The sequence below is a fragment of the Mustela nigripes genome, chromosome 7 (assembly GCF_022355385.1).
Source record: "Mustela nigripes isolate SB6536 chromosome 7, MUSNIG.SB6536, whole genome shotgun sequence".
In the NCBI taxonomy this organism is placed as follows: Eukaryota; Metazoa; Chordata; class Mammalia; order Carnivora; family Mustelidae; genus Mustela; species Mustela nigripes.
The window spans coordinates 6269539-6297260 of NC_081563.1; the positions used below are offsets into that span (position 1 = coordinate 6269539).

A 27722-nucleotide genomic window follows, 5' to 3' on the forward strand; every position below is an offset into this window, starting at 1 on the left:
ACACCCCCCCCCCCCCCCCCCCATGCAGCTGAAAATCCATCATATGTAACTCTGATGTCTCCAAAACAATACTAACATCCTACTGTTAACCATAGCCTTACCAACAACACAGTCAATTTACATATTTTATACATTAGATGTATTATACAATATATTCTTACAATAATACCTAACTTAATTTTTTCATTATTTCTAGGCTACATGGTTCATCTGCAAGTTTTTTCAAATTGTTGCAAATCTCCACAAATCTTTCAATACATTTACTGAAAAAAATCTGTATATAAAGTGGACCCCTATAGTTCAAATCCATGTTGTTCAAAGGTCAAAGGTATGTGTGTGGATCTTCTTTCATAATCCACATGAGGTAGATTTAAGAAACAATGAGCGGCAGAGCTAGCAGAAACCTCAGAAAGTTACCTAACCAACACCTTGGCTGTAGGGACCTTCGTCTGGCCTACAAATAGTAAAAGACAAAAATGGTTTTTTTGGACGAACATTTCTAAATTCATATTAAGTTTCCTGATATAGTCAGTATGACACAGAAAAAAACTTCAGGATTTGGGGTCAGGGATACCCAGGTTTAAACCTCAACCATACCCCTACTGTGTATCTTCAACAAGTAACTTACCTGAAGATAACTTTTCTCACTGGGTAAAGTACTTATACACCTATCTTGAAGATAACGTAAAATAATGAATGCAGTTACTTACTAAGATTTCAAGATAAGAGTAGCTACCATTACTGCTAATAAAAGCAAATCCTATTTTCACCACTATTAACAATTTGCCAGAAAAAGTCATCTGATGAATAACTAAGTAAGAGGCAAGAACCTCTTGGACCCTAAACTGCGGGGGAAATAACTATGAAGGAGATTTTGAGGATGACTAGATGTTCTGACCATGCATTTTTAGATTATGTTTGTTTACTTAGGTATGTTATTGTTTTTGTGGCCATGTAGAAGAATATCCTTACCGTTAGGAGATGCACACTAAAGCATTCAGGGGTGAAGTGTCCTGATGTCTATAACTTATTTTCAAAGGATTGGTGGTGGGGGTGGACAATAAAGCAAACATGGTATTACATTATTAGTTAATGAAGGGTTATAGGGTATTCTATAATTCTTCTGTAAATTTGAACATTTTCAAAGCAAGTTGAAATAGAGAAAATAATCTTATGATTAAAGTTTAACCTAGGCTTATTTATATAAATAGCAAACTTTGGTGATAAAATCAGTAAAGGCTTAAAATTTTTAATAGTGAAATATTAAAAACAAGATATATACATTTTCCTGTTGACTCTGAGGTCTAAGATTTTATCATTTTTGTATCAAGCTAAGTGCAGGTAAGAATTATATAATAAAGGATATGAAAACTGCCATTGTAGTAAACCACTTTTTCTATTTTTTATTGAAGTCCTTCAATAAACCTGCTGAGTTTACTTTTAAGTAAACATCACACAATAAAATATTAATTATATCCATTTTTTTTTTTATTTAGTGAGACAAGGAGATATGGATGGAAACAGAATTGCTAATTCTCCCCAAGAAATTATTTGGAAAAGTGAGGAATCTGAGTAAATTTAACTTGGATCCTACATGTACACATTTTGAATTAAAAAGGAATAGATTCTTCTAAGGAAATAAGCAGACACAGGCACAGTGGCAGAAACAATGCTGAGCATTCCCTACACTGTTTTCTTTCTGAGCACAAGACAAGAGGATATTTCCCAGGCTGCTTTGTAGGCATGTCAGAGACAAGAGTTCCAGTCCCACCTGGGTGGAAGTGATGTAGCCAATTCCAGGTCTGGCCCTTAAAAGCCCCTGCAGGATTCTCTAGCTTCACTTCCAATCTGTGGCAACCTTGAAGGATGTGTCCAGACATCAGAGCTACAAGCTGGAGAAGGATGACCCGACCCACATCCACCTCGGTGAGGGGACGGAACAAAGCTCTGCAGCTGCCTAGCTGCGAGAGCGGCTAATATGGAACCCTGGCTCAGCCGACACGGTGTCCTCCCCAAACCCACAGGATTTCCGATCACCAAGACTGTCCTACCTAAATACATGCACCGAAAGGCGTGCCCAAGCTGTTTGCTATAGCACTTTAACATACTATTTATTTGACAGAGAGAACACGTACGCATGCATGCGCACAAGCAGGGAGAGTGGCAGGGGGAGAGGGAGAAGCAGGCTCTGGAGCCTGACACTGGGCCCAATCCCAGGACTCCGGGATCATGACCTGAACCAAAGGCGGGCACTTAGCCGATGAGTCACCCAGGAGCCCCTGTAGCATTTTTTATTTCAAAAAATTAGAAACAAACAAACAAAAAAATGAACATCAATGGGAGACTGGTTGAATAAACAGTACCATGTTTCAAGGAACCAACAGGCAGCATTTATTAAAAACTTTAGTGGCGCCTGGGTGACTCATCTGCCTTTGGCTCAGGTCATGATCTCAAGGTCCTGGCTCACCTAGGGCTCCTTGCTCAGCGGGGAGCCTGCTTCTCCCTCTCCCTCTGCTTGCTGTTCTGCCAGCTTGTCTGCTGTCACATAAATAAATAAAATATTTTTAACGACCCTAATTTGGATCTTCATTTATTAATACGAAAAAATGTTCACAATTATACTTAAATTTTTAAAAAACGCATGATAGTATATGTTAACTAAACTGAATTTTTAAAAAAAATTTAGAAAAAATGTGACAACAGGGGTGTCTGGGTGGCTCAGTTGCGTAAGCAGCTGCCTTCTGCTGAGGTCATGACCGTGTACTCCTGGGATCAAGTCCTGTGTCGGGCTCCCTGTTCGGAGAGGATCGTCCTTCACCCTCTCTCCCTGCCCCACCCCCTTGCTGGTGCTCACTCTCTCTCTCTCTCCTCCCCCCTCAAATAAATAATCTTTTTAAAAAACTGCATGACAACAAACTGTACATACTGTATGGTCCTAATGTTATAGGAAAAAGTACAAACACCTAAGTATGTATACATGTACAGAAAAAAGTTTAGAAGGATACTCATCAAAATGTTAACAGTAGTTCCATCTCTCAGTAAGATTTCAGATATATTTTCTGAAAATTTCTGGGAGCACTTTTTAAAATACAGGTACATTTTAAAAATGGACTAACTAAAAGAATAAGTAAATTTAAGACTTAACTAATTCGCCTATTTTGAAGTAAATGCTCATTTAATTTGTGCTAATTTTCTGACTCTTTCTGGTAAGCTAGGCTCCCCATAACACTGACATTAGATGGTCTACATACTAGCAGACCAAAATAGATCGCAAGGCCAGAGACAGACTTCTCTTTCACAAGGATGGACAAATGACTAGCAGCCATGCAAACTGGATGTTATTAAAATTTATAGTATTGGGACACTGGGTGGCTCCATTGTTAAGCATCTGCCTTTGGCTCAGGTCATGATCTCACGGTTCTGGAATCAAGCCCCATATGGGGCTCCCTGCTCGGCAGGGAGCCTGCTTCTCCCTCACCCTCTGCCCCTCCCCCTGCTTGTGCTCTGTCAAAAAATAAAATCTTAAAAAAAAAAATTTACAGCATTTATAGCACCAGCATGTGGTCCTAACCCAATCAGCACTCAGATACACATTAAACTTTCTTTCTTTTTTTTTTTTTTAATAAAGATTTTATTTATTTGACAGAGAGAGATCATAAGTAGGCAGAGAGGCAGGCAGAAAGAGAGAGGAAGAAGCAGGCTCCCTGCTGAGCAGAGAGCCTGATTCGGGACTCGATCCCAGGACCCTGAGATCATGACCTGAGCCGAAGGCAGTGGCTTAACCCACTGAGCCACCCACGCGCCCCCACATTAAACTTTCAATCTGACCAACCGTAATTACTGTTTCCCCACAGCTGCTGGTTCAGAGTCACGACCACCCAGAGTATTCGCATCTTCCTAGAAACAGAAGCTTCAATCCATAAATCTGTGGCAACGTTTTGTTTTCTGGCTTAGTGTAGGACACAGGGTTATACAGCCTGTACAAAATAGCTAATTTGGTTTCTACTGCTAGTACTTCAGTGCAAGAGCAGCCCAGAGCCTTAAAAGAGTTTCCTCTTTTAACTTCTCAGAATACGAACTATCACCTTTTATTGATCTTGCATTTCCTGAGCATCTAAGAGGGAACAGGAGAAATAAGACTTGACTTTGGCTTTAAGAACATTTATACTTACAGTAGAATTATTAAAGAAAGAATTAAAAAATGAATCAGGAGAGAAAGAAAGTTTTTCCTCCCATTATCCATTCCACGTGTGACCTTCTTTCAGTTATGGCATTTAGAAATACAGGGTGCATTTTATGACGGCTTCTCAGATGTGTAGAAAATATTACCTTCTTTTTTATAAAAAATCATCTAGTACTCGCTTCGGCAGCATATATACTAAAATTGGAGTGATACAGAGAAGATTACCATGGCTCCTGCACAAGGATGACATGCAAATTTGTAAAGCGTTCCATATTTTTAAAAGCTTTTGCACAGCAAAGGAAACAGTTAACAAAACCAAAAGACAAATGACAGAATGGGAGAAGATATTAGCAAAGAACATATCGGATAAAGGGCTACTGTCCAAAATCTATAGGGAGCTTAGCAAACTCAACACCCAAAGAACAAATAATCCAATCAAGAAATGGGCAGAGATCATGACCAGACATTTCTGCAAAGAAGACATCCAGATGGCCAACAGACACATAAAAATGTGCTCAAGATCACTTGGCATCAGGGAAATACAAATTAAACCACAATGAGATATCACCTTACAACAGTCAGGATGGCTAAAACTAACAAGTCAGGAAATGACAGATGCTGGCGAGGATGCAGAGAAAGGGGAACCCTCCTACACTGTTGGTGGGAACGCAAGCTGGTGCAGCCACTCTGGAAAACAGCATGGAGGTTCCTCAAAAAGTTGAAAACAGAGCTACCCTATGACCCAACAATTGCACTACTGGGTATTTACCCTAAAGATACAAACGTAGTGATCCGAAGGGGCACGTGCACTCAAATGTTTATAGCAACAATGTCCACAATAGCCAAACTATGGAAAGAACCTAGATATCCATCAACAGATGAATGGATAAAGAAGATGTGGTCTATGTATACAATGGAATACTGTGCAGCCATCAAAAGAAATGAAATCTTGCCATTTGCGATGACGTGGATGGAACTAGAGGGTATTATGCTGAGCAAAATAAGTCAGTCGGAGAAAGACAACTATCATATGATCTCCCTGATATGAGGAAGTGGAGATGCAACGTAGGGGGTTTGGGGGGTAGGAGAAGAATGAATGAAACAAGATGGAATCGGAAGGGTGACAAACCGTAAGAGAATTTTAATCTCACAAAACAAACTGAGGGTTGCTGGGGAGTGGGGGGGTGGCGGTAGGGAGAGGGCAGTGGGGTTATGGACACTGGGGAGGGTATGTGCTATGGTGAGTGCTGTGAAGTGTGTAAAACTGGCGATTCACCGACCTGTACCCCTGGGGCTAATAATACATTATATGTTTATAAAAATTTTTTTTAGTTATTTTAAAAAATCATCTAATTCACTGGTAAAAAACTTCAAACACAAGGAAAAAAGAAGTAAGTATAATTAAAGACCTTTGTCTTCTTAAAACAACTGGGAAATGGCTTTTTTAACAGCTCCCTCTTCCCCCAACAAAATGTACATATAGATTTACCTCTATATTATATTCCGCCCCATCTGTGTTGATTCTTATTGTAATATCATCATCTCCTATGTGGGCTAGAACTCTAGAGTCAGGCTCACCTTAAGAGAAAAAGAAAAATCCATCATTAAGAAATACTTACATCAAAAAATAAACTATGCACTAGTGTCAATAAAAATCAACAGAGTCCTTCATCAGAGTGGAATGCGCCTAGGTACTGTAGAAATCTGCCACAAAGAAACAGAGGCCCCAGTAAGCAGCAAGATAGTCACATCTCCAACGAGTAGCCTCAACTCATCTGAAACCTTTCTCTTTCCCTCAATCTTCTTGTAAAAATTTCCCAGTGTGTTATAAAACAAAACCAAAAACAAACGTGTAGATGTTCTTCCGAAATAACATCACTTATTACTGGTTAAGAAAGAACTAAGAGAAGGGTGCCTGGGTGGCTCAGTTGATTAAGCATCCAATTCTTGATTTTAGCTTGGTCATGATCTAAGGGTTGTGAGATCAAGCCCCAACAGGGTCTGCGCTTGGTGTGGAGTCTACTTAGGATTCTCTCTCTCCCTCTGCCTCTGCCCCCTCCACCCCCTCCTCAAAAAAAAAAAAAAAAAAAAAGAGAGAGAGAGAACACGAATAAACTAAGAGGAGGGCAGAAAGCATAATCTGGAACACACAGGGCTTGCTCTATTTGCAGATTTTTTTTTAAGATTTTATTTATTTATTTGACAGAGAGAGACACAGAGAGAGCCGGAACACAAGCAGGGAGCGTGGGAGAGAGAGAAGCAGGCTTCCCGCCAAGCATGGAGCCCAATGTGGGCCTCAATCCCAGGACCCTGTGATCATGACCTGAGTGGAGGCAGATGCTTAACAACTGAGCCACCCAGGCGCCCTATTTGCAGATTTTAATGCCATTTCTTTTTCTGCAGAGGAAGTTCCACAAGTAAGCCCACAATTGCTCATTTGATACATCATCTTAGATAAGTACTTAACAGAATCATAAAGTCAATTATTTTACCTCCTAGCTTCCCTGTTTAAAATCTCATAAAGAAAGCCTACGATCCTTCCCTGGAGACAAGAGGTTAAATTCTTATCAAATGGGAGGAAATACTGCACCTGGGTGGCTCAGGTCATGATTTTATGGTCCTGGGTTCAAGCCCTGTACCAGGCCCTCTGCTCAGCAGGGAGCCTGCTCCCTCCCTCCCCCACCCACCCACCTGCCTCTTTGCCGACTTGTGATCTCTCTCACAAATAAATAAACAAAATCTTAAAAAAAAAAAAAAAAAGGAGGAAATTCACTGTAATCATTAAAATAGACAATCAGTATCCATGCTAAGATAATCCTCATTTCCTCCTGTTTGACCGTTCCTCCGTTCAAACTTACAGAGCTTAGATACAACGAAAAGCAGTCCTTTGACACCCCTTCTTCCTCCCACCAAAAAAGAATATGAATCCAACTAGATCTGGACACCTAATACCCCCAGACACAAGGGCAAACAAACAAGCTTCATACTAACCAACTACGTGTCCCCTGAAGAAGTCCTGCCATTTCACGGTGTACTCACTTTCGTCTTTACCATCTACCACCACGACTTTGAAATTTTGGGAAAAGTGTTCAGTACTTGATGTCAGGTATAATTTAAAATGCCTAAAGAAAAACGTGCATCCACTTTTTACTGTAAGCGCATAAAATTTTCACATAAAATTTTACTGCACATAAAATTTTCACATAAAATTTTATTCTAAGCACATAAAATTAAGCTTACTTAAAAATAACTTGAGAGCTGACATTAATAAAAGACTATGCAAGTTATCACTGTTTTACTAGGTATTTAGCATTATGTCACCTACAAAGACGAATAGACAAAAATTTTTTTGACAAATTTCTTTAGGCTGTTAAGAATTCAGCAAAACAAAAGACTAGAATTAGGAGGAAAAATATTCAAACAGCTTATGGGTTCATATTTCCTGGAGACTGAAGAATAAGGAAACACACATGGACAGTTTAAGTCCAAATCCTGCTAAAAAATTTACCAATGCCTGGTATTAGGTATGACTTACTGAACACCTACTCAGTGCTACATGCTCTGCTTATGCTGTCTCCACTTCACACAGTAAATATCGCCAGTTAAAGGTCAATCAACACACTCAAGGTTACACAGCTAGTAAAGGATGAACCTGGAAACCAAAATGCTGTATTTCAAAAGCCTACACAGTGCTGCTCTAGCAATCAAGCCGGTTTTATTGCTCTGCAAAATTAATCACTGCTACTTTCTATATTTAAAAGCACTCATGCTTTTTTTTCTCCTTCTAAAGAGAACATCTCTTTAAAAAAATTAATCTGCAATTCCTACGAGGAAAATAAATGTAAGATATCCAACATAGACATTAAAATACATACTTAGTTATTTAGTCAGCTTAATATTCTTTTGTTTTCTACCAGTTTCAGTTCTGACATAAATCTGGGTGTGGTGAGCAAGAATTTTTCAATTATTATTTACCCTTTCAATGTGCCCATGAATACCAAAGATAAAGGTATGTTTTTCATCTCAACCACAGGAACAAATTTTGTCAACTGTGGGGCTGAAACTATGAAATGTTACTTCCCGTGGGTTTGCCTAAGTCTACACTGCCAGAAAGAATCTAGACTGGGGCTGTCTCCATAGCAACAAGTATTTTTAACTTTTTGAGCAAAACAAGGTAATTTTAGTTCGCTGGTGGTTTTTTAATGGTCAGAGGGAAAGAGACAACAGAACATTATTTCAAAAATCCTTAGACCATCTTCTCCTGTTCTCCTAAAACATATCTTCCCACACATTCACAGCTACGATTTTTTCCGTTACACTGATGACTTTGTTTAAAAAAAAAAAAAAAAAAAAAAAAAAAAGGCAAGCCTATTCTAAATGCATTATTCAGTTTCAGAAACCAGAAAATCTGATCTTTTACAATTACCATCTAGTAATGAGCATCTTCACATTGGTAAGTTCGGCCCTATATAAACTGATCATTTCAAATGTGTAACAGTGTAACAGAAAGGGCTTTGGAGTCTGACAAACCTAGCTCAAATCCTGTCTCCACCACTTAGTGCTTGATCTTGGCCTTTACCTCTGAACCTAAGTATTTTCATCTACAAATGAAAATAATACCATAATACCACCTACTAACTGAATAGTTTTGGAGGGTTAAATGAAATAAACTATTTTAAAGTACCTGGTCCAAAGTTTTCCTGCACGGTTAGATACATCTCCATTTAAACACTTCAGAGGAGGTGCCTGGGTGGCTCAGTGGTTAAGCACCTAGTTTTGGCTCAGGTCATGATCCCAGACTCCTGGGATCGTGCCCCACATCAGGCTCCTGCCTTGGCAGAAAGCCTACCTCTCCCTCTCCCGCTCCCCCTGCTTGTGTTCCCACTCTTGCTATGCCTCTCTCTGTCAAATAAATAAATAAACCTTAAAAAAAAAAAAAAAAAAAACTTGATGGAAACTCTGTAAGATAAATTACAAACCTCCCTGCCTCCTTACACAGAGAGATAATACACAGATATTGTTGAACATTCTCTTAAACAATCAATGTCATCTGGTGCGCCTGGGTGGCTCAGGCATTAAGCGTCTACCTTCAGCTCAGATCATGATCCCAGGGTCCTGGGATCAAGCCCTGAATTGGGCTCCCACTTCTCCCACTCCCCCCTGCTTGTGTTCCCTGCAAATAAATAAAATTGAAAAAAGAAAAAAATCAGTGACATCTATGAGACCCAGAAGAGAGGAATGTGTGAGGTTATGGGAGTATTTCCCCCATAGAAAAAACTTTACAAGACATCTCCAACCTAAACTGAAAAAAGAAACTTAGAAAGCTAACTTCTGAGTTCTTATTTTGCAGTTTTCCCCTTATCCTTTGCTCCTATTTACCGTTTACTACTATACCTGCTCCTTCACCAAAATCCCTATCAGCACAGCTAAAATAGCACAGGCTTGAATTCAAATCCTTTATCTTCCACTTACTAGTTGAGTGACCTTGAGCAAGTTACCCAACTTCTCTGAGTCTCAATTTTTTCCCCCTAAAATCAGAGGAACGAAAACTTTGTGGAGCACAATGAGAATTAGAGATAGCACACACAAAGTGAATTACACAAAGTAACGGACAAACTAGGACTATGATTAATATCATCACTGCTCAAATTTACTATAGGTCTGGAACAAACAACACAACAATTTATGAACTCTGATAGAAAGAAATTATTCAGAAATAATCTAAGGATAATGGCAATAACTTTAAAAAAGCCAAAAAAGATATTATAAAATGTATTTGCATGAGATATCAGTTATACATATGATAAATATACTAAGCATGACAGAATAAACCAATCAGAAGAATGATAAAAGGATACAAAAAGGTAGACACAGAAAAATAAATGACTTATAAACACATGAAAAGATGCTCAATTTCACACAAAATGAAAATCAAGACAACTATGAGACTCTATCCCTTTTCACAGGGACAAAAATTAAGGGCTGATAAAAACGAGTATTGCCAAGGATTATATATTCTTACCGATAACCTGTAAGGTATATCCTTACCTATAACCTGTAAGGTTATCCTTACAGGATAAGGATATATGTAAGGATAAGGATATATCCTCTAAGGATAACCTTACAGGTTATCGGTAAGCTCATACACTGCTGCTAGAACAACAAACTGGGCTAATGTCTTTAGGAAGAAATATGGTAACAACAGTAAACATTTACAGTATGTATACCCTTGACTCATTCTCCTTTCAGGAATGTATCCTATAAAAATACCTAAATAAGATATAGTCACAACGATAGTTATCAGAGCGCTGTTTGCTACAGAAAACAAAAATCACTTCAGTTAAACAATATGTATCTATGGGTTATTAGCGAACAAACCATTACAGTTCTATGAAATAGAAATATTTATGCAGCTGTTAAAAAGGAGATAAATCTACTTACCTGTATTACCTACATGTACACAGATCTATATGCAAAAAATATGCACTAAAATCTTTTAGAAATTTGGGAAACTTATGCATTTGCAAAGTTTGAGGAGCACCTGAAAATTTCTTATACCCTCCGCAGTTCGCTTTTTAAACCAAGTGAATGTATTACTTTCTTTTTTTAAAATATTTGCTGTGGGGAGCCTGGGCGGCTCAGTCAGTTAAGCAACTGCTTTCAGCTCAGGTCATGATCCCAGAGTCCTGGGACTGAGCTCCACATCAGGCTCCCTGCTCAGCAAAGAGTCTGCTTCTCCCCTACCCCTCCCCCTGCTCATTCTCTCTCTCTCACTCTCTCTCAAATAAATAAACAAAATCTTAAAGAAAAAAAAAAAGATTTAAAAAAGTAAAAACAGGCCTTCATCATTTGTTGGGGAAGTAGCCTCGCCTTCAAATACAGAGTGATTCAGCCCATTTACATTCTCTCAGGGTGTGTTTTGATATTAGTAAAGCTCCCTAAAAAGACTTTAGAACGAGACCTGCAATTATCTAATAGATTTACATCTGCAAAACTAAGAGAAAGCAAAATTACTACCCAGAGAGACCATATTGATTTATGGCACTATATTAATTTATTATCACAAGGCTATGGGGTCCTGAACAAATCTTTGATTTCTAAACCTCAGTGTCTTCATACATAAAATAAAGATATTAGTTAGTACACAGCTGATGGTTCTAAAGTAGAAAAAAATATTTTAGGGTATTAAAAACCATTCAATTAATTAAAATCCTTTTTTAGAATCCCATAAACATCATTACCATCATTAATACCTTTGGAACACCCATTTGTTTGTTTTTAATAATCATCACTATGAATTTTGGAATAAGCAATAAGCAATATAAGAATTATTACTGACTGTAATTATATTACAAATTTTTAAAATGTAACTTCCTAAGACCCCAGTAAACACCCTTATTCTTCTACTTTTGCCAAACTAAGCCCCCATTGCCCGCAAAGTTTTCTATAAATAATCCAAATTACCTTTTCAAGGCTGAAAAAGTCAGTAGTGTTTCTAAATGTGTTGAGGCCTGTAGATCCCTTTTTCTTACTGAATGCTGTTGGATATTGGATAAAGAGAGGATATCGTAGTCTGAGAGTAAAGAATCAAGCTTTTCTGAAACAAAGGTAAAAAGGTTATTAACACCTAAACTTACTAATTAATTGTAGTATCACTACAATGATAAAGTCTGACAAGAAACTCTTTCTGACAATGCATTTTGAAGTGCTAAGCACAACCTATGAAGCATTCTTGCCAAAATAAATAAAAAGCAAAAAAAAACCACAAATTAAGCTGAATTTAATCAAGACCTAACTTCCAGTTTTTAAGACACAAAGGGATTAGATTGCCAAATTAACTAACAACCTTAGAAAACAATCAGTTGCATCCAGAATGTCAGAATCCCTACAAAATTTTAAACAACCCAGTTTCTTCAGGAAATAAATGGTCTGGGAAAGAAGGGACAAGCAAAGACATAATACAATGGTCCTCCCTTATCTGCGGTTTCCAGTTGAGAGGGTTCAGTTCCCGAAAGTCAGCTGTGGTCTATCAGAAGTGAGTCTGTCAGTGTGGGTGGCTCTCAGTATGTGAGCCTAACACGAGGTCAAAATGCCTGTATCACTCACCTCACTTCATCTCAACATTTATGCAGTTTATCATCTCACATCATCACAAGACGGGTAAGTATAGTAAGACCTTAGGAGGGGCGCCTGCCTGGCTGGCTCAGATGATACATCATGCAACTCTTGATCTTGGAGTTGTGAGTTCAAGCCCCACGCTGGGCAGAGAGCCCATTTAAAAAAAAAAAAAAAAAGGACTCTGGGAGAGACCGCATTCATGTAACTTTTATTATGGTCTATTGTTATAACTGTTCTATTTTATTATTACTGTTATTAATCTCTTCCTATGCCTAATTTATAAATGAAACTTTACCACAGGTTTGTATGTAAAGGAAAAACATTCTATCCTAGGGTTCAGTACTATCCACAGTTTCAGGCATCCACTGGGGGTCTTGGGACGTATCCCCCACAGGTAAGTAGGGACTACTATAGACAAGAACACAATGTGTGAACCTAGATCCTAGATCAAACAAATCAATGAGGAAAGTTACTTGTGACAATTAGGGAATCATGAGTTCATATCCATACTAGATGTAATAATTTTGATATCTCTGAGTATCACATTACATCATATTACACAATCAGCTAAATTCTAAATTAAAGGCATTTCTGGCTTGCCTGCTTAGAATTTCTAAGAAGAAGGTGACCAACTTGACCTGATCACTGCTAACTTGGGGCTGTATCAATACCTTATCAATTAATGTGTAGTATGAAACAGCAACAAATGTATTAATGACCTCAGTAAACCAAAGGTAAAATCTTTACAGAAAAATTATATTTTCCAAATTAAAGAGCAAAAAAGTGGTAATATCCTAATCATTGCTGCCTTCAACAGACACAGCAAAACAAACAATCCACTGGACATCAGAAAGTAGAAGTGATATGACCAAACTAATCCCTGAATAAAAACCAACATTAATTATTTTACCCAACTGACTTGGAACCCAACGAAAGCAAAGATGTGCTGCCCCAAAGATAAAACAAAATGTTTTTATTTGGTACAGAGCAAAAGTAAACACCATAAAGTATATGCTACAATGTAAGTCACTTTTCATCAGCAACTCTGCTACCTCTTCCAAAACCAGGAGGGTTTTTGGAAGACAATTTTGGTGACTGGAGTCTCTGTACAAACTGTCTAAAAATATGTGAGCTGATGCTTTCCGTTTCTCTCAACAAATATCACTACAGAGGGAATGGTATTCAAAATCATTCCACCGGACTTAGAATGGCCTTAAAAATATACCACCAGGAGCTTAAAATACAAGTATATTGTTACTGAGGTTAAATATGCCCATAAAACCACTTTTAAAAGAACTGACCCAATACTCTTCTCTTCCCTCTTCTCCTAAATATGATCCTCAATTGGTTCATTCACCCAATCATTAATTCACTGTTACATGCCAGACTCTGGTCTCAGTGCGGATACAGCATTAAATACAGCAAAGTCCTTGCTTCCTGCAGCACTCGGGTCAGTAGCACAGACAGGCGATACACAATACAGGTCAGTGCCATGGACATTAAAGCAGAATAGCAAAGACAGGGACTAGGCAGGGCCAGTTTATAAAGAGTGGTCAAAAGAAAGATGCTTCGCTGTTACACAATATTTGGGCAAACCTGAGGAAAACAATAGGTAAGCAAGCAGTTATACGATAAAAGTAAATTCCATCAAAGTCCATCCAAGTCGGGGCACCAGAGTGGCTCAGTCGGATAAGCGACTGACTCTTGATTTTGGCTCAGGTCATGATCTCAGGCTCATGAGATCGAACTGTGTGGAGCTTTTTTTTTCAGTGGTGAGTCTATTTCTCTCCCTTTCCCTCTCCCCCAGTGTGCTCGAGCTCGCTCTAAAATAAATGCATGAAATCTTAAAAAAAAAAAAAAAAAGCCATCCAAGTCTCTAACTCAAGATAATATTAAATAAAATGACAGCAAGTTCACACTTCTTTGCTACCGCTAGTTTTTCATCAATAAGATTTCCTTTAAAATACAATCCTGGGGACCTGGGTGGCTCAGAGGGTTAAAACCTCTGCTTTTGGCTCAGGTCATGATCTCAGGGTCCTGGGAGTCCGCTTCCTCCTCTTCTCTGCCTGCCTCTCTGCCCACTTGTGATCTCTGTCTGTCAAATAAATAAATAAAATCTTAAAAAAAAAAATCCATAGAAAGGCTGTTTCAAAAGGCATCAATCACTTTTATGCCAATAGATAGGCCTTGGTGATTTGGCCTTGTTAATTACAATACTTAGCAGCACCAATGAAAAACCTTCAAGAAACTTACCATTTATTCAACTTTTTTTTTTTTTTTTTTTAATGTAGGCTCCATGCCCAATGTGGGGCTAAACTCATGGACCCAAGATCAAGATTCACATGCTCTACCGACTGAGCCAGCCAGGTGCCCCTATTCAATAATTTTTGAGTGTGTGTTTTGTCAGGTAAGCTACACCAACATACCTGGTATAGTATCCCCTTTTTACAGAAGAAGAAACAAGTTCAAGGAGAAATATATCACAAAGCTAATTTAGCACAGAACCAAGATTTGAACTTGGGCTTCTCTGGCTGAAAACCCCAAGCTTCACTGACATCATACTTCCGAAATTCCTTAAAAATATCCTAGCTCTGGAGTGCCTGGAAGGCTCAGTCGGTACATTATGTGACTCTTGATCTCAGGGTCATGAGTTCAAGTCCCGCATTCGGCGTGGAGCCTTCTTTAAACAATTTTTTTTAAAGTTAAATAAATATATATATTCTAGGAGCAGCTGGGTGGTCGAGTCAGTAAAGTGTCTACCTTTGGCTCAGGTCATGATCCCAAGGTCCTGGGATCAAGCCCCAAATCAAGCTCCTCACTCAGAGGGGAGCCTGCTTCTCCCTCCCCCTGCCGTTGCCCCTGCTTGCACTCTTGCGCTCTCGCACTTTCTCTGTCAAATAAATAAATAAAATCTTAAAAAAAAAAAAAAAACAACCCTAGCTCTTCTTGGACCTTTTCTACTTCTTGACCTCCTACTTTTTGATGTGCTAACCAAACATGATCTCCTCTCCCTCTGAATTCTGTAGCCCTTTGTTAATACCTTTTTTCTGGCTTTCTGTTTTATTTGTCTTATTTCACAGACTGTAAAACAGCCAAAAGGGAGCTGGGTTGCATTACTCACAGTACCCTTATCTCACAAAACCTAGCACAGCACCTTGCAAAAAACAGCACTGCCGTGTGTACAAGCCGCACAAATCCTCAAGGCTGAGATGCTGATACAACCCTTTACAGCTCTTCAACTTCCCTGATACAGGTTGGTACATGAATTCAGTTTCATTCAAGATCATAATCACTCCTACTGCCTGAGAAACTTAACCTCGATACTGTAGTGTCATTGTCAATAACACAGGCCAGTTGTTCTTGAAGTGTGGTCCCCACACAGCAACATCACCTGGGAACTTGTTAGAAAAGCCAGTTTTGGGGCACCTGGGTGGCTCAGTGGGTTAAGCCTCTGCCTTCAGTTCAGGTCATGATCTCAGGATCCTGGGATCAAGCCCCGAATCGGGCTCTCTGTTCAGCAGGGAACCTGCTTCTCCCTCTCTCTCTCTCTCTGCCTGCTTCTCTGCCTACTTGTGATCTGTCAAATAAATAAATGAAATATTTAAAAAAATAATTTTTAAAAATGATTTTTTTTTAAAAAGGCCAGTTTTCAGGTCTCCTCAGTCCTACTCAGTCAGAAATCCTTGGGTTAAGACCCAGCGATCTGTGTTTAAAATGCCTTCCAGGTGATGCTGATGCACTCAGGTTTGAGAACCACTGAACTAGGCTCAAGGAAGCAGCTCAGAGTGAAGATAAAAGCTTTGGGCACAAAGATGGTCCTTACTCAGCCTTGCATTATTTTCAAGAACAAAAATCAGAAAGAAGGTAAATTAATAATGGAGAAACAGATAAATTATATGCCACTTCCAAATGACAAAAAAAAACTACAGTCATTAAAAATGCTGGTAACAACAGGCTTTTAAGAACATGGGAAAATACACTATCATATTAAACAAACAAGCGTAGATTAAAAAAACTATTTGTATTGCATGATCTTTATCTTTTTTATTTATTTTAAGATTTTTTTTTTTAATTTATTTGACAGAGAGAGATCACAAGTAGGCAGAGAGGCAAGCAGAGAGAGAGGAGGAAGCAGGCTCCCCGCCGAGCAGAGAGCCGGATGCGGGACTCGATCCCAGGACCCTGAGATCATGACCTGAGCTGAAGGCAGAAGCTTAACCCACTGAGCCACCGAGGTGCCCCATGTATTGCATGGTCTTAACTATGTAAAAAAATAGGTCTAGAAAAAAGAAAGAGCACGATAGTAACATCACTGGTTATCTTTAAGTGTATTTTCCGTAATAAGCACTTTGAAAATGTAGCTTGCTAAAGCGTTTCAAAATACCTAACTAATGTGTTTCAACTGTAATTTGTCCTCTTATAATAACTAGATATCGCACACTGGATGCCCTGGAGCCATCGCAGACAACACGGTACAGGCGCTCCCTCCTGCAACAAGCGGAGAGTCCACGCTCACTACTGCCCTTCACGAGCAAGGACCCTCTCAGTCACCTCACTGTACTTCACCTCCAAATTCCAACCACTGGTAATCTCAACTTTCTACAGCTGTTTCAACAGAATGTGAAACACTTCCCAGATACTTTCATCTGTATCCAAATCTCTCAATAAACTTAAGTATAAGCCACTTCATTATCTCTCTTAGCACTCCACAATGGCTGCCCAGCACTCTCTAGAATGAAAACACCTTCTGTGCTTTCTCCAAGTTGTCCCAGGAGTCCTGTAAACAACTGAGCTTTTCTCATTTTAGCTGGCTACAAACACAAAATTAGAAAACAACAGACACAATTCAAAGGTCAGACTAGACTAGAGTACTCCTTTATTTAGGTATTCCCTGCCCAACCCTCCCCACTCTTCTCTGCCACATGCCATGGTTTCCCTCCCTTGGCCTCCTCTAGTCTTAGAGACCTGCCCTCCCTTACTGCTCTTATAAATTTGCCACCCCACCGCTCCCTTTTTGCATACACATCCTGCACCTGTTTCCCCCCTTCTAGCACACTCTACCTAGTCATTTCTTCAACATGGACTGGAAGTGTTCCACCTTCGAGCCACCAAGGATATAATGGAAAAGAAAGAGAAATGTATTTCTGATATTATGACACCAGAGGAAAGACCACCACACAAAAAATCGTTAAGTATGTAAAGTACCAAGAGAGAGGAAGCTGCAAGAAGTTATGGAAGGACAGAGCAGGAGGAGGGCCCCACCTGGCAAGCCAAGGACGCTTTCCCAGGGAAACAGTACTGAAGTTAAGACCAGAAGGATGATAGAGCGCCTGGGTGGCTCAGTGGGTTAAAGCCTCTGCCTTTGGCTCAGGTCATGGTCCCAGGATCCGGGGATTGAGCCCCGCATCGGGCTGACTGCTCAGTAGGGAGCTTGCTTTCCCCCCTCTCTCTCTGCCTGCCTGTCTACTTGTGATCTCTGTCTGGCAAATAAATAAATAAAAATTTTTTTAAATAAATAAATAAATAAATAAAGTTGAAATAAAAAAAAAAAAAAAAAAACCAGAAGGATGAGGAGACTGCCAAGAAAGAAAGGACAGGGTTCTAAGTAGAGGGCATAACACATTTGCTGAAGTTCCCAAGAAACAGAGCATAATTTTCAAAGAAAAATGCAACTCACTGAAGCTGGAGGCGGCAATGGCACACAGATCGGAAGAGGTGTGAGACTGGAGGCAGGCAGAATTCAGTTGTAACGGGCCAGGGAACTAAGTTAAGGATTTTGGACTGTGGACAGGCAACGGCTGTTAAGAAATTTCACTGGGACTGCAGTGTGGAGCGTGGGTGAGAGGGGAACAAGGCCAGAGTCTGGGAAATCAGCTCGTAAGCACCCAAGCAATGAAGGCAGAGATCACCCAAAGACCCCCAAGGTTTCTGGCATGGGTACGTGGGTAGATAGTGGCACCACGTTCACTGAGATTTAAAAAAAAAAAAAAAAAAAAGACACATGTGTAGGAACAGTTTGGGGGGAGGAGCTGACAGAAGGGGACAGCTGGATGCTCAAAGATTCTGGAGTTCCCAACTACATCTTGTTCTTTATATAGTGTGCAATTACACTGTTCATTTACAAAGGACTTTTCTGCATTAAGTCATCGTATATTTGCAGTTATGTTACTGATAAGTCGTACAGTGATTTTAAGCAGGAAGAAATCAAATGTGCTTTGTACGATTCTCAACACTGACATGGGCAGTAAAAAGCAGCTCCTACTTCATTCCTTCTATATGTTCTCAAAGAGTAAGGAGAAAGCTGGAGCTCCAGGCCTGCAATAAACTGGCTTTCTCCATGGAGGTGTGAAGTGGCCTAGAGATTTGATAAACCTGCCACTCCACCCTTCGTTCACACCCAAATTCTTTCATCGCTGGGATATGTTTTTACCGCCACTGACTTCTACAATGACAAACTATATCCATATTTCTTTTGTCAAGCTCAGAGTTAACACTTTTAAGATAAAACCAATATTTTAAAGAGTTTTTTAAAAAAATTTTTTAAGATTTTATTTATTTGTCAGAAAGAGAGTGAGCACACACAAGCAGGGGGAGCAGAATGCAGAGGGATTAGCAGGCTCCCCGCTGAGCAGGGAACCCAATGCCGGACTTGATCCCAGGACCCTGCAATCATGACCTGAGCCAAAGGCCGACACTTAATCCACTGTGTGAGGTGTCCCAGGATAAAAACAATCAACTGTTGTACAAAATAAGTCCAGGAACATTTGTGGACTTTTTACTTAATTTCTCTTTTCTTTTTGCAATAAATTGAATATTCTTGGAATACAACTTACAAGTGTAATGCAGAAACCCAGTAGCCCTCTTCTCATTCTCCACTGTTCTGCTGTGTGACGCAGTTTCCCAAGATGACACTCTCAGTGCCATGTTCCCACTTCTGGCGTCAGAAACGGGAAGGAAAAAGCCAGGACTGCTGTAAAGTGTTTAGTATGCTTGTGCAGTAGACCCATGGGACCTGAATGTCCTTCAGGACTCCCCAAATTATGCAAGAGAAGACAGTGACCTGGCCAGGGTACCGTGAATTAGGCCCTAGATGTAGGGGAATCCCTCCCTGTGACTAAAGGATGAGAAAAAGGAGAGCAGTGCTCTCTGCTAGGCAGTGGACCCGGAGCTTGGGAATTAAAAACTTAATTTTCTGGGTTTACACCAGTTAGTGGGGGATGGAGGATGAGCTACCTCAGTAATTCCCCACCAAGAACTCTTCAGCAGGGACAAGATTCCCCAGCAAGACCAATCACATGGAAATGCTGAGCCCAAGAAAAATCAGCACAACCCAAAGGACCCTCTAAGGAAACAGACTGGTCCATACACAAATCCCAGTTAGGCACTGAGGCTACTTCCACAATTTCCAGGACCTCTGTCTCTTCCTAGACTAAACATTGTATCCTATACTTCCTTCTCATCAAACAAGTAGACAGGAAGTAATTTTGCACATATTATATCTGAAGTGCCTGTGAATACAGAGAGGGAAATATCAAGTGGACAGTTGGATACATGAGTTTGGCGTTTCAGAGAACAAGTCTAGATCAGAGTATATATTTAGCAGTTATCAAATACAATCAAATGTAAGTGAAACCAGGGCAGCAGATGGGACATGTCAAGGCCTACAACTCAGGTTAAAAGAAAAAGGAGAGAAAGAAGCGGTATGGGCAGGTAGATACCAATGCCCTTGGTTGATTTCAGGGCTAAGTTAAAGGATATATGAAAGAGCACTTGATTTCACTTCCCTACCTCAGTAAAACCCACTTCCCATTCTAGTCCCTCCTTTCCTCTATCAATCTTTTTCAGACTTTCTTTAAATTATACTTTCAACTGAAAACACCATCCCTCACAAATACAAAAATGGTACAAAACCCAAAAATCAATGACACTTGGCCTCAATGACACTTGACACTTAATATTCTCCAAACTCTGTAAAAGTTATAGAATTTCTCCCAATGTCTCCACCATGGCTCTCTGCTTAACTCTTCATTCTATTCTAGAACTAGAGTCTTCTCTTTGACTAGTTCCAAGCAGACTGGCATGAAATCTCCCTTGGAACAGTCAGGGTGGTTAAGTGTTTCAGTTTCAAAAGAATGCAGCCTGTAAGCAAAATTAACATCAAAAGAGGAAGCCAGATGTCAAAATATTGAGCAAAATGGGGCTGTCAATAATGAAAAACAAGCACTGCAATGTGGAGAATCCCCACACCAATAACCTCAAGGTAAGTTTCAAAATGTAAGTTTCAAACCTTCATCCCTCATCTGTGACCTATATTTTTTCCCTCCACCCACAACATCCTCTTTTATTAAAAGTAACACAAAGGGAAAACACTTTTGAAATCAGAGTGAGACTTATACATCCCAGCTGCAACTTCAAGAAGATATCATCATGACTAAGTTCACATGACTCATAACTTTCCTGAATTATGCAATTCATAACAGTTCAATTGAAATCATCTTGGTGTCCTGAGGAGTACTCCAGAAGCCAGGATTCTAGTATATATTTCTATCCTTCAGAAAAATGTTGTCAAATCCATGGCCGGGGGAGGGCGTGGGTGGCTCAGTCAGTTAAGCATCTGCCTTCAGCTCAGGTCATGATCTCGGGGTCCTGGGATTGAGTCCCCCCCACCGCCCACTGCAGGGTCCCTGCTCAGCAGCGAACCTACTTCTCTCTTTCCCTCTGCACCTACACCTGTTCTTGTTCTGTCTCTCAAATAAATAAGTAAAATCTTTTTTAAAAAGTTATCAAATCCCTAATCAATATTTTGTACTGAGGGGCACCTTGCTGGCTCAGCTGGTACAGCATGCATCTCTTGATCTCAAGGTTGTGAGTTTGAGCTCCACATGGTGGGTAATGTTTACTTTTAAAAAATCTAATACTGAAATTATAATAACATTTTAAGACCAGTAGGCTATAATAAACTATGCTCTTTAACTATAAAACTATTTTTTGATCTTGACCATCTAAATAATGGTAAGTTTAAGTTAAGCAACTATTCACATCTGGAGCCATTAAACACACACACAGTCGGGGCGCCTGGGTGGCTCAGAGGGTTAAGCCTCTGCCTTCGGCTCGGGTCATGGTCTCGGGGTCCTGGAATCGAGCCCCACGTCGGGCTCTCTGCTCAGCAGGGAGCCTGCTTCCTCCTCTCTCTGCCTGCCTCTCTGCCTACTGTGATGTCTGTCTGTCAAATAAATAAATAAAAATCTTAAAAAAAAAAAATTAAAAACACACACACACAGTCACTCTTCAAAAGAAAAAATTACTCATAAGGCATATATTTATCACTGTGAGAATATGACAACTCAGTACACCTTTCTGAGACTCTTTTCCTATTGTTTTATTTTAAAAACTAAAACATGATCTACAAGGTTTATTTCAACACTACAATATCTAAGTGCCCCCACCGGGAGTGCACTTATTTTCCCTCTTCACCTACCTAAGCTTAAAGTCTGGCCTTGAGTTCCGCCTCCTTCAGGGAGCCTTTGATAACCTTCCCAGGCTAGGTTCAGGTTAGAAGAGCTAGTCTCTTCTAACATTACGTGAACACATGGTAAGTCTATGCTTTCTTCTGGCACTTGTGGTCAGCACTTTGCAAATTAAAAACACAGCCAAAAAAACAAAACAAAACAAAAAAAAAACCTCTATGTTGTGGAGGATTCATCTAGAAAGTAAGGTTTTCCTCTATACTATGTGCTTCCTTAGGATTCCTGCTACCTATTTTTCCACCTGTGAACAAGAGCATGATGATAAAAATGATACAGCTGTGCTACAGTAAAAATATAATTTTAGTATCTCAAAGTACGTTTGTTTGTATTAATATATATTCTTATGAAGTAGATCCTTACTCGATCCCCACCCTGACCATCACTACCTCAAAATTTCCCTTCAGTATGTACTGACTTCTCACATCTCAGCCCTTCCTAACAAGCTCCCTCGCCTTTCGTTACACTCGTCACCTGTAATCCATTTCAGTTTGAGAGAACCACAAAGCAGTTGTTCAGGTGAGAACATTCAACAGCTTTAATACCCTCAGTCACTTACCATTTCTGTCCATTAAATTAAAAAGCTGCCAGGTAAACTAATGTGACAGTTTTAATTAGCTACAAAGAAAACCCACATGGTGTCTCAACCAACACACCACGACGCACAGAATCATGGTGGGATCTGGAGACCAATACAACCGTAAAAAATCAACTCTGAACACTGGGAAAATATACTGTGATTCGTTCTTAATTACTAAACTGTCTTATATGTCAACTTCCGTAAGGCAAAGAATCTTAAGACTTCGTAAGCTTACACAAATTGCACATCTTCTAATGTATGTCCATCCTAAAATCCAATCTCTTCGGAAAATCTAAGTAAGGGGGGGGCATAATTGGGTGATGGGCATTAAGGAGGGCACTTGACGTAACCAGCACTGGGTGTTATGCGCAATGGATGAATCACTAAATTCTACCCCTGAAACTAGTAATAACGTATATGTTCACTAAAGTGAATTTAAATTTTTTTTAAAAGTGTCAGTTGAAAAAAAAAAATTAAAAAGAAAGAAAATCTAAGAACCCTCTACTTCCTGGGCTCAAAACTGTTCAAACTGGTCATCCCGGTAATTTTTTTGTTTAAAATGGCAAGGAAGCCATTCAAGCAGTATCAAAAGAGTTGGCCTGGTAGGTTCAAGCGCCCCCTCCCAGCACCCCCATAAATTGCAATTTAAGTTAACACGCTTACAAAGGTCGCAAAACCCAAGTCCAAGATGAGTTCTCCAGTCACCGCCTTCCAACCAGATTACTACATAAAGAACCTCCTACAGCAGAAATTCTAGTTCGCTCTGCAAGCTTTGGGCCCTTCCTATCCGCAGCCCCCCACCCCCACACACACCAAGTCCCGGCTTTGGCAGAACACCTTGGTAGGGCAGGGACCTGGACCACACACCCCCCCCCCTTACCGCTTTCCAAAACACACTCCCCGAACACCAACTCTGGAGGCGGACCCGTCCCAGGCCCTCAGTCGCCACCGGGGGGCCCTGCCCGTATCCCTCTCCCATTCAGAAGGACAAGCCCTTCTCCCGGCCTTCCCTAACTCCGACAGCCACACCCCCTTTCTGCACCGAAAACTTTGGGACGCGCCACCGTCCAATACCCCGCCCCTAAACACCTGAAAGTTCTGCTCCCCCGCTCTTCCCCGAAAGCAGCGCGCTCCAGGCTCCCGGCCGGCCCTAAGCCAACTCTCCCGGGTCTTTACCGAGTCGCTCCGGGGAATCGCCCGGAGGTCGTGGCGCCAGCACGAAAGGAACCACGCTGGTCAAGAAGAGGAGACACTGCCTCATGTTCCCGGCCCGGCCACCGGCTCCACCTCTCTAGGCAGCCTTTCGCCTGACGGGGGCTCGGGACACTGCTCACATTGGGAGAGAAGGGGAACCGCCCGGCCCTGCCCCTCAAGCCTTTCTCCTCCCGCGCCGCCTACCGGAAGACTCTAGAGCCCGACTCTAGGCCCCCGGAAGTGCAGGGGGCGCTCCGAGAAGGCGGCTCAGCCAGCTTCCGGCCGCCGCCGACCCCCACACCGCCCACAGCCGGAAGCCGGGCGCCGCGCGGCATGCCGGGAGCCCCTCGCTCGCCCCGCCCCGTGCCGGCGCCCCGCCCCCTCACCGCCCCTCTGGGTGTGGCCGGCGTCTGCTCGGACGCGGCCCGGAACGTCCTGACTCGACCCATCGTGGCCTCGCGTGTGTCCCCGGGTGACCGCCACGAAGGAGGCGGGAGCTCGGGAGTAGGCCCTCACAGGCGCGTCCTCCCGCCTCCGTGGTCTGGGTCCTCCTTCTGGTTAGGATCCCCGTTATCCTACCACCTTGCGCCCGAGGGCGGACGGGGAGGGGCGCCTGGCCCGTTGTGCTCCGGGGAACGACCCAGCCTCGAAGCTCTTGGGACGCAGGACAGCCGAGGCCCTGCGCCTGACCCCGGAGAAGCCCGTGCACGCGCCAGCCTCCCGGACCCAAGTGGAGAGTCCCGCCCGGCTGTCCGCGCCCAGCGTGCGGCCACCGGCGGCGTCCGTCGTAGCGAGCCGGGCTCGGCGCAGGGAAATGCTCGCGAACTGTCTGCACGCGCGTTTTCTTGTCGGCCCCGCTGTAGGCAGGGGGTCTGCAAACGCAACGAAGATTCCAGAACCCCAGCCCTAACTGCTCATCCGGTGAGCGCGGGAGCCAGACTCTTCTTCGGCCGGCTTTTTACAAAGTTCTGCTTGCTTCGTGTAGCTTCGACTGGAGATTTCCCAAAGCAGTTTGTGTTTTGTTTTGCAATCCTTTCCATAATTTTAGCTCGTGTAGTTGAGAGTGTTTATAGTACTGAAGAAAACATTCTAACAGCGTTGGATGCTTATTGCTCTTTTGGTTCAACTAAGATTTATACAAGTAGGACATAGCACATTTTCCACTTAAAAGTGAGTGCAACAGCCTTTTCTCCACTATGAAGTGGTAAATTGTTAGGAATAGGATGTAGCCTTGCTCGGTGAACTTTCGAGGCTAGTTCCTGATAAAATACACAAACTAGTTTAAACAGGTTTATTGTGGTTTGCCTCAGTAAAATCTCAGCATCTTTCCAACAGTTGTTACCCATAGTTACTGGCTTTGCGTTTTTGGCTTAAGTGAACCTGGTACGTTCATCTGAGCTATGCCTTCATTAAATATAAACACGTGGCTTACCTAATGGAAACGTAAGCAGATTTCATCTCTGTAAATTGCACACAGCTTTAAAAAAAAAATTGTATTCCTTAGGGTGACTGGCTCTTGATCTCAGCCCAGTTTTGTTGTTGTTGTTGTTGTTGTTGTTTTGGGGGGTTTTTTGTAGAAACTTTTTTTTATAATTTCAACTAACTAACATACAGTGTATTAGTTTCAGAGGTAGAATTCAGTTATTCGGCAGTTGCATGTAACACCCAGTGCGCATTATACCATGGGCATTAAGGAGGGCGTATCACCCAGTTACCCCATCCCTCCACCCACATACTCTCCAGCAACCCTCAATTTGAGGTATGATTAAGAGTCTCATGAGGGGTGCCTGAGTGGCTGTGTGGGTTAAGTGTCTGCCTTCAGCTTGGATCATGATCTCGGGGTCCTGAGATGGAGCCCCACATTGAACTCCCTGCTCAGGACGGAAGTTCGCTTCTCCCTCTCCCTCTGCCCCTCCCCCGCCATGCTCTCTCACCCTCTTCCCTCTCTCTGATAAATAAAATCTTAAAAAAAAAAAAAAAAAGTATCTTATGGTCTGTCTCCCTCTCTGATTTCATCTTTTTTTTTTTTTTTTTTTATCCCTTCCCCTCAGCTCAGATCTTCATCTCAGGGTTGTGAGTTCAAGCTCTGCTTTGGGCTCCAAGCTGGGTGTGGAGCCTACCTAAAAAAAGTAAGATAGAAGATTTTAAAACTGTATCAATTGTATCCCATAAAAATGTGACCATTGTATACAATTTTAAAACACAATTAGAATATCATCTCCCGAACATCCAGGCACCATACTCTGTAGCTTGTAACTTTAGTAGATCCTAGATTATATTCATTTGGTGTCTTTCACAGCCCTAAGGTGTCTTGCTCATAGGAGGCACTTAGCTGTTTAATAAATGCCATTTTTAATTTTTTTAAAGAAGGCTCCATGCTCAACGTGGGGCTTGAACTCATGGCCCTGAGACCTAGAGTCACATACTCCACCCAGTGAGCCAGCCAGAAGACCCAATAAATGCTGTTTATTTAAAAGTAATGTTCTTGATCCATTTTCTTATTTATATCCAGAAGTCCTAGATTTTCAAGGATAGTCCAATATGAAGCAGTCTCTCCCATTTACAAATACATACTCAGATTAGGATTTCCAATTTGAGATTTGTCTTTTCATTTATCAGCAGTCCCTATCTTTAAGATAAATTAACACCACGTGGGAGAGAGAAAGGACAAGAGGAACAGAAGAGGGACACACTGGATAGAAGAACTACTAGTCCAGTGATCTTCAAACATTATCGCCAAAAGAACTGATCAGAATGAAATTTGCAGCATAATGTATAATGTAAGTACATTTAAAATTGAAATTATTAGAGGTTGTTCTTTTAAGTTTACCAAATAGGATATAAATATCTGAGAGATTTGGTAACCACGGTGGTCACCAGCTCCCACACAATCCCCCTCAATGATCCCTGCTTCTTGATATTTGCACTCTCGTATAGTCAGTCTCCTAACACATTGGACCAATAGCATAGAGCAGAGGTGATCATATTTCACTTCCAAGACTTTAAGAGACTACTTTTTCCATCTGTGGCGCTCTCTTGCTTGCTTGCTTTCACAGGTCACTCAGTGGAACATTCAGGAAGCCTCCAGAGAGGCCCACAGGAATGGAGATCACCATCCCACAGCCAGCAAATACTGAGACTTACAGAAGACTACATGAGTGAGCTTGGAAGTGAATTCTCTAGCCCTAGGCAAGCTTCTAGGTGACATTAGTTCCCCAACGGAACAACTTGGCAGCAACCTCTGGGGACCCAAAACCATTCCCTGATTCCTCTCAAAAACTGTAGGAGAGAATAAATGCTGTCTTAAACTACTATGTTAGAAGTAATCTGTTACACAGCCACTATCATCTGCTTAAAAAAACAAACAAACAAACAAACAAAAACCAGCCAGGAACACCTGCTTGGCTCAGTCTGTAGGGCGTGCAACTCTTGATCTCAGGGTCATGAGTTCAAGTCCCATGTTGGGCATACCACCTCCTTAAAAAAAATAATAATAATACATGAGCGGGTTGGCTAGATCCTAGGTTCCTCTTTTTTTTTTTTCTTTTGAAGATTTTATTTGACAGACAGAGATCACAAGGAGGCAGAGAGAGAGAGGGGGAGAAGCAGGCTCCCCACTGAGCAGAGAGCTTGATGTGAGGCTAGATCCCAGGACCCTGAGATCATGACCTGAGCTCAAGACAGAGGCTCAACCCATTGAGCCACCCAGGCGCCCCCTAGGATCCTCTTCTTAACACCAGAAGTGGTTCTTTTAATTTAGGATTCAATAAAGGTAATTAAAAGATTCTTGGGATTCACCAATCTCATGCTAAAAAATGAATTTTTTATCATTTATATACTTACTATAAGTGAACTAAAGAGTAAAGTAAATTACAAAGAGTAAAATATTTACAATGATTAAACACCTATCACCACATATGGTTGCAGAGTTAACTACCAGATCTGTACAAGTATTGATAAGATGGTATAACTGATCAGAGAAATAGCTCTTTGGTTCTGGCTGAGTTTGGGCTTTTTTCCTGTCATCCTAGCTCTCTTTCTCTTCGTAGCCGCTCTCTGTCCTATTCTAGTCCTGCCACGACTTCTAGATGAATAGTGCCTTTCTCCCTCCATTTCTAAAGTG

At 41.2% G+C, this 27722-nt stretch overlaps 1 protein-coding gene, 1 long non-coding RNA gene and 1 other non-coding gene across 4 annotated transcripts in view; 2 read left to right on the forward strand and 1 right to left on the reverse strand.

Moving 5' to 3' along the window:
* ADAM17 (ADAM metallopeptidase domain 17) overlaps nucleotides 1-23816 on the reverse strand; it is a 51993-nt gene extending 28177 nt beyond the window's left edge. The window contains exons 1-4 of the mRNA XM_059405129.1: nucleotides 23582-23816; nucleotides 11648-11780; nucleotides 7175-7305; nucleotides 5673-5761 (exon numbers count right to left, since the gene is read on the reverse strand). Of these exons, the coding sequence (XP_059261112.1) occupies nucleotides 5673-5761; nucleotides 7175-7305; nucleotides 11648-11780; nucleotides 23582-23666 (438 nt within the window). The 5' untranslated portion in view covers nucleotides 23667-23816. The remainder of the gene's footprint in view (nucleotides 1-5672; nucleotides 5762-7174; nucleotides 7306-11647; nucleotides 11781-23581) is intronic.
* On the forward strand, nucleotides 4355-4461 carry LOC132022880 (U6 spliceosomal RNA). The gene has a single exon (XR_009405771.1). It is a non-coding gene; the product is annotated as a U6 spliceosomal RNA (small nuclear RNA).
* Nucleotides 23817-24011: 195 nt separating the features above from the next.
* On the forward strand, nucleotides 24012-27318 carry LOC132022202 (uncharacterized). 2 transcript variants are annotated; one of them, XR_009405537.1, is made up of 3 exons: nucleotides 24012-24769; nucleotides 26236-26379; nucleotides 26656-27318. It is a non-coding gene; the product is annotated as an uncharacterized LOC132022202 (long non-coding RNA). The 2 variants fall into 2 exon arrangements; XR_009405538.1 differs by having other exon boundaries at nucleotides 24012-24520; nucleotides 26219-26379.
* Nucleotides 27319-27722: the final 404 nt, after the last annotated feature.